A 6994-nucleotide genomic window follows, 5' to 3' on the forward strand; every position below is an offset into this window, starting at 1 on the left:
CCGATCGCATGGTCAGCAGTTCGAATCCCCGCGGCGGGGTGCGCTCCCATCGTTCGGTCCCAGCGCCTGCCAACCTAGCAGTTTGAAAGCACTCCCGGGTGCAAGTAGATAAATAGGGACCGCTTACCAGCGGGAAGGTAAACGGCGTTCCGTGTGCTGCGCTGGCTCGCCAGATGCAGCTTTGTCACGCTGGCCACGTGACCCAGAAGTGTCTCCGGACAGCGCTGGCCCCCGGCCTCTTAAGTGAGATGGGCGCACAACCCTAGAGTCTGTCAAGACTGGCCCGTACGGGCAGGGGTACCTTTACCTTTTTACCATCAAATCATAGAATTTTAAAGCTGGAAAGGACACAATGGGTCATCTAGTCCAATGTCAGAAGTGGCCCTCATAAGGTTGCCCGGGATGGAATGCGGCCCCTGGATTGAAAAGGTCCCTGCCTGCCCCCACCCCAGGTGCTGTAATATGTGTTCTGAGACAAGCTCAGGCACTGGATTCCAAAGAGACTCAGAATAGGTTTTAAAAAGCTTTGGGATATGTGGGTCCCCCAGGAACTCCAGAATTGCCCCACCTTCCCCCTCCAGAACAGAAGTGGGGACCCCAGTCTTAACTCTGTGGCTGCAGCCCTTTCACAGAGGCAGGAGAGTCAGTCCCACTGGAGGAGGCAGCTACAGGTGACCCTCAGCAGTGCTACAGCATGCCCCCCCCCCACCTTGGGGGTTTGGCCCCTTTGAACCCGGCTGCCTGCCGTTCCCAGGACTGGGGTCTGCCCCTTCACCCAACAAAGCAGCCTTGGCCAGAATCCAGCTCCGGCTGGACTACAATTCCCATCATCCCTCTGTGGCTCTGCTGGTTGCTGGGAGTTCTCGTCATCATGTCTCTTCCCCCCACAAAACCTGAACCCTGAAAAATAAGCACAACGTGCAAAACAACCTCAGAGGTGCAAATGGTTGACTCGGTTAGTGAGGGGAGGGGCCTTAAGAACACAGGAAGAACCTGCCGGATCAGGCCAGTGGGCCATCTAGTCCTGTGTCCTCCCCTCCCAGTGGCCAACCAGTTGCCCCCCCCCCCCGTGGGAAACCAGCAAGCAATATCTGAGCAAGAGATCCCTCTCCGCTCCTGTGCTTTCTAGCAACTGGTTGTCAGGAGCATAGCCACTGATATCCTTATCATTAGCCTTGCTCATCTTCATGCCGACACTGATTCCTGTGGCAGGGAGTTCCACAGTTCAACCCCAGTCCTGGCCAGATTTATTTACCTGGCAAAATTTATACAGTGGTACCTCGGGTGGGGACGCGGGTGGCGCTGTGGGTAAAACCTCAGCGCCTAGGGCTTGCCAATCGAAAGGTCGGCGGTTCGAATCCCCGCGGCGGGGTGCGCTCCCGCTGCTTGGTCCCAGCGCCTGCCAACCTAGCAGTTCGAAAGCACCCCTGGGTGCAAGTAGATAAATAGGTACCGCTTACTAGCGGGAAGGTAAATGGCGTTTCCGTGTGCAGCTCTGGCTCACCAGAGCAGCGATGTCACGCTGGCCACGTGACCCGGAAGTGTCTCCGGACAGCGCTGGCCCCCGGCCTCTTGAGTGAGATGGGCGCACAACCCTAGGGTCTGTCAAGACTGGCCCATATGGGCAGGGGTACCTTTACCTTTACCTCGGGTCACATATGCTTCAGGTTACATACGCTTCAGGTTACAGACTCCTCTAACCCAGAAATAGTAAGGTAAAGGTAAAGGTACCCCTGCCCGTACGGGCCAGTCTTGACAGACTCTGGGGTTGTGCGCCCATCTCACTCAAGAGGCCGGGGGCCAGCGCTGTCCGGAGACACTTCCGGGTCACGTGGCCAGCGTGACATCGCTGCCCAGAGCCGCACACGGAAACGCCGTTTACCTTCCCGCTAGTAAGCGGTCCCTATTTATCTACTTGCACGCGGGGGTGCTTTCGAACTGCTAGGTTGGCAGGCGCTGGGACCGAGCAACGGGAGCGCACCCCGCCGTGGGGATTCGAACCGCCGACCTTTCGATCGGCAAGCCCTAGGCGCTGAGGCTTTTACCCACAGCGCCACCCGCGTCCCGACCCAGAAATAGTACCTCGGGTTAAGTACTTTGCTTCAGGATGAGAACAGAAATTGTGCTCCAGCGGCGCGGCAGCAGCAGGAGGCCCCATTAGCTAAAGTGGTGCTTCAGGTTAAGAACGGACCTCCAGAACGAATTAAGTACGTAACCAGAGGTACCCCCGCTTACTGGGGGGAAATTATCTCTCTAAACAGTTTGCATGATGTGAATGCTTTCCAGTAGCCTCATCCAACAGAAGGTCAGGATCCAGGAAAGGGGTGTTTGTGGCCCAGGGGTCCATGTTCTGCCCTTTGTGCTGGGACCAGGGCATGCATCAGAAAAACAGCTCTGCCGGCCGTGCTGGACCAGGCTAAAAAATGCACCCCTAGCCCTGCCTCCTGTCCTCACAGTGGCCCACCAGAGGCCCCAAAGGGAAGCCCACCTCTTCTTCCCCACTTGGGGTTCCCAGCATACTGCCTCCAACGGTGGAGCGAGAACACAGCCAGGGGGGGCTAGTGGTGGCCGCCTGGTTCAGGCCCTTGAGATCTTCAGAGGCTTCTCCAGATCTACTTACAGATCCTGCCATTCAGGGGTGTTAAGCGGGGAGGGCTAGACTCAAGTCGCTGGCCCCATCCCTATGATCTCCTGAACCTTCTTCCTTACATTATTCCTTTAGACAACTGCTTTGAGGGTTGTCCTCTTGCAGGTCTCTTAACGAGATATAGTATTGATTGATTGATTTAATAAAACATATATAGCCCTTGATAGTTTTTTTTAAAAAAAACAACAATCCTCACAAGCAGTTTACGAAATAAATAAATAAAACAAATATTTGGCAAGATTAAGTGGCATGTTAATCGATTTAAAAAAACACACCTAAGTGGGTTGCATGAACCAAAGTTGGTTTTATATGTATGTGAGATATATTTAGATAATATTAAATCTCTGTGTATATGAGAGAATATATGTGCCTGTGTTTATATCCCCAGGTACACACATACCTCTACTCACAACAACCTCAAATTTGCTTCCCTCCTGACTGTCCCTCTGAATGGCTTCCTAAATATGCAAAGATGATTATATGCGTATGGTTACAGGTAGGTAGCTGTGTTGGTCTGCGGTAATAAAATAAAAATAAAATAAATAAAAATTAAAAAATTAAAAAAATTCCTTCCAGTAGCACCTTAGAAACCATCTAAGTTAGTTATTGGTATGAGCTTTTATGTATCTGAAGAAGTGTGCATGCACATGAAAGCTCATACCAATAACAAACTTAGTTGGTCTCTAAGATGCTACTGGAAGGGATTTTTTAATTTTGTTTCGACTATATGCAAATGAGATGCAAATATGTGCCTGGAGGCAGTTGCTGGAGACCTGGAGGGGTCCCGGGCTGAGCTGCTCTCCCTCCAAAGCAGACCTGCTCCTTCCGGGGCCCAGAACCAGCGAGGCCGCCGCCGGTGCCAAGAGGGGGCCGGGGTCCTTCTCCTCTGGGTGGGTGGGTGGGAGTGGGGGGCGTGGCCTGAAGCGGGCCCGGCTGCTGAATTATTCAGGGCGGCGATATTAGCTCGGCAGAGAAGCGCGGGCCGGGCTGGCTCTTTTCTGCATTTCCTCCGCGTGGCTGACGTACAGATAGATCCCAATGAAAGACAGCTTCGAGACTCGCAAGAATTCATCGCGGGGCCACTTAGCCAAGTCGCCTCGCCGCCCGCCCGGCTTGCGGGACCCAGAAAACTTCCTCGCCCCGCCCCCAGTGGCCAACTTCTGAATGGGGGAGAGGTGGTCCTAAACTGACCTCTTGACCCCCACATCAAAGTCTCCCTCCCCCCCTCTATTAAGGGGTCTGCTGATTCTGGCTAGCGGGCTTCAGGGGCGCTCTGTGCATGCTCAGGAAACTGTGCTCCTTTAAAAAATAGGTGCTGGGCCCCGACTTGCGGTCAGGAAGGAGGGCAGTTGCTTTGGCACGGATTAAGCTTCGGAAACTGGGGCAGAAAGCGGGGGTGGGGGTGGGAAGGGAGAGTGGGAAGGAGGGAGGGCGAGGCCTCATCCTTCCTTCCTTCTTCCTTGCGAGGGGCCTCTGTGGCACCGCTTTGCCAGATGCTGCCGTGACAAGACCAGGCGCCTGAGCCCGGGCACGGGATCTGCCTCCCCATCCCACCTCCTGAGCCGATTTTAGAGACCCCGCCACGACTGTGACCCCACCGCCGCCGCATAAAGATTAGAGCCGAGCGCACCAGCTACTCGCTCCCCTCCGCCCTGCCCCACTTCGGGTCCCGAGAAAAGATCCGCGCTCAGACCCACGGATCAAGCCTGCCCCTGAGACCCCCATCACCCTAGGGCACGCGCGCGCACACTCGCACGCACACACACAAGTCTGTCTCAGAGCGACATCCCAAGATTGGGCCGGCAAAGTTGGGCGCATTTGGTAAGGGGGAGACCCCACGCCCCCCATACTTTGACTTGACAGCGCGCGCGGAGAGCTAGCCAGGTCCCAGCAGCCCCGACCCGTCGAGGGACCCCCAGATGAAGGGGGCAGCGGGGCGCGCGAACCAGAATGCGACTGCGGATCACGAAGCAAAAGAAACTGTCCTTACACCCGAGGAATCCGGGAGGGACCGGCCTCTCCCCACCCCGTTGGGCGCTCCGATCATCTCCCCACCCCCACCCCGCCCCGTCGACTCCTTTCCTGCAGCGCCGCCCAAGCCCAAGTGGCGACTCAGCCCCGCGCTCCGGACCTTCCAGGCCGGACACCACCTGACCCTCCCCAGTTCGACGGGGACCCCCTGCCACAGCCCTTTGGGGAGACTGCTCTGCCCTCCCCGCCGCCTCGCCCCTCTTTACTCTTTGCCACATTCCCCCCCCAGGTACCCCGAGAAGCCGAGCGGAGCGCGCGGCTCACTGCTCTCGTCCGGGCGCGACTCCGGGGACCCGCGGGAAGGAGCCCCGACGCCCCCACTTCCCCCCGGAGGGGCCAGGAAAGTTTGCCGGCCTGTGCTCCCCGGCTGGGTCCGGCAGCCCCCGGACAGCGCGGCAAAGTTTGGCGACGGCCGCCTGCGTCCCTCGCTTCCTTCGCGGGCTCTGCGGACTCACCTTTGCGGAGCATCTTGGAGGCGCCGCGGCGGCGGATCCCGGAGCGGCGCTCACAGCGGGCGGCGACTGCGACGGCGGCAGATAATCCGAGCGGGGCTCGCGGGAGCTCCAGGCAGCCGCATCGCGCGGCCGGCGGCAGCGTTTCCCCGGCAGGCAGGCAGGCAGGCAGGCAGGCAGAGAAGGCAGGCGAAGCAGTCGGACGACTCTCCTTCTCCGTTGCGCGCCTGGCTGCTCGCTGCCGGCTCGGCTCCGCTCGGCTCGGCGCTTTTAGGGGGGGGAGCCGCCCCCTCCGGGCTGGCCGCGCTGCCTCTTCCTCCTCCTCCTGCCTCCCTCTTTAACGCGCAGAGCCCCCTCTCCACCCGCTCGGGTTTGCGCCTCCAAAGGGCGTCGCGCTGCTGCGCCCCAGCTCGCCTCGCCTCTCTTCCCCGCAGCAGCGACGGCTGGGCAGGGCTGGGCTGGGCTCGGGCTGGGCAGGGCCAGGTCCCCCTCCGCCTCCTTCCCCGCCTCCTCCCTCCCTCCCTCCCCCCCCTCTCCCTCCCTCCCGCTTCGCATTGAAAATTTATGAAAGTCTTGGCGGCGGCGCCCCTCCCGACAGCTCCCCACGGAGGGACAGGCGGAGCCCGCACGCAGGGAGGGAGGGAGACTTCGCTTCGGAAAAGGGGGCCTGGCCGGGAAACGGGGAGCGCCCCCCACCCGATATAATCTCTCCCATGCTTAATTCTGCGCCCTGCGGGGAGGGCAAGATCCGGAGAGCCACCGGAGCGCGCCTGGACGGCGGGCAGAAAGAGCCCAGGCGCGGCGCGCTCGCCTTTCCCTAGTGGGACAAAGACCCCGACGGGGCTAGGGAGGAGGAGGAACGCGGTGCGGGTCCCCTGAGTCCCTCTCAGCGGCGGAGAGGGGACCCCGGCCCACTTTTCCCCTGCCACGGACGGGTTGGGGGAAGGGGGTTGTGAGCCCGGACAGGGGAGGGGGAGGAGCAGGCGCGGCGAGTTGACAGACAGCCGTGGCCGCCATGGCAACGCGACGGCGAGCCCCTCTCCCTCCTTATCTCCATGGCAACCAGCTGGAGTTGCGCGGACCCTCCCTCGCCGCCGCCACGCCCTCCGCCGGCGCCGCCACGTGGAGGCTCCTTTGTCCCGAGACCCGCCAGCTAGGGCGACCCCTTTGCTTCTCGCCCCTTCTCTTTGCCAGGGGGAGGCTGAGAGCGCTTTGCGCACCGTGGCGGGGAGAGGAAGGTGCCCTGTGGCTCCCCAGAGTGACCCCACGTCGCAGGCCAGGCTCTGCCCCGCCCCGGCTCTCCATTTTGGAGAGGGGGCAGAAGAAGTTAGGGGTTGGGGCGTCCCTTGACCGGGCGGGGGGCATCGTGCACCTCTTTGTACGTTGATACAGGAGCAGCTCAAGAGTGCCGCCTGGTCCAGCCAGGAAAGGGGCTCGTGCAGCAGGCCAGGTCAGGAATCTTTCCGCCAACCCTGCTAGGCAGGAGAGTTGTGGTCTCAGACTGTGGAACTCCTCCACGCAGGAGGCGACCAACGAAGACAGCTTCAGCAGAGGGTTAGGCAAATGGAGGAGGAGGAGGAGGCTCTCGGCAGCGACTACTAGCCGCGATGGCTGTATTCTCCCTCCCCTGTCGGAGGCAGTAAATGCCTTTCCATCCCGGTCTCTGGGAATCGCGAACGGGGAGCGTCGCTCCTGCTTGCGGGCTCCCCATTTGGGCACCTGGTTGGCCACGGTGAGGTCACGATGCTACGCCAAGTGGGGGTCCTTTGGCCTGATTCGCCTCCTTATGTTCTCAAGGGTCAAGATTCAGAATTCCCAGTTCCCTGACCTCTTGGCCAGGACACCCGTCTACACCTCGCCGATC

The 6994-nt window shown here is 59.9% G+C and overlaps 1 protein-coding gene across 1 annotated transcript in view; it reads right to left on the reverse strand.

Moving 5' to 3' along the window:
* RTN4RL1 (reticulon 4 receptor like 1) overlaps positions 1–5625 on the reverse strand; it is a 63341-nt gene extending 57716 nt beyond the window's left edge. The window contains exon 1 of the mRNA XM_028707346.2: positions 5134–5625. Coding sequence (XP_028563179.2) covers positions 5134–5146 — 13 coding nt within the window. The 5' untranslated portion in view covers positions 5147–5625. The remainder of the gene's footprint in view (positions 1–5133) is intronic.
* Between the last annotated feature and the right edge of the window lie 1369 nt (positions 5626–6994).

This window comes from Podarcis muralis, chromosome 15, assembly GCF_964188315.1.
Source record: "Podarcis muralis chromosome 15, rPodMur119.hap1.1, whole genome shotgun sequence".
Classification (NCBI taxonomy): domain Eukaryota; kingdom Metazoa; phylum Chordata; class Lepidosauria; order Squamata; family Lacertidae; genus Podarcis; species Podarcis muralis.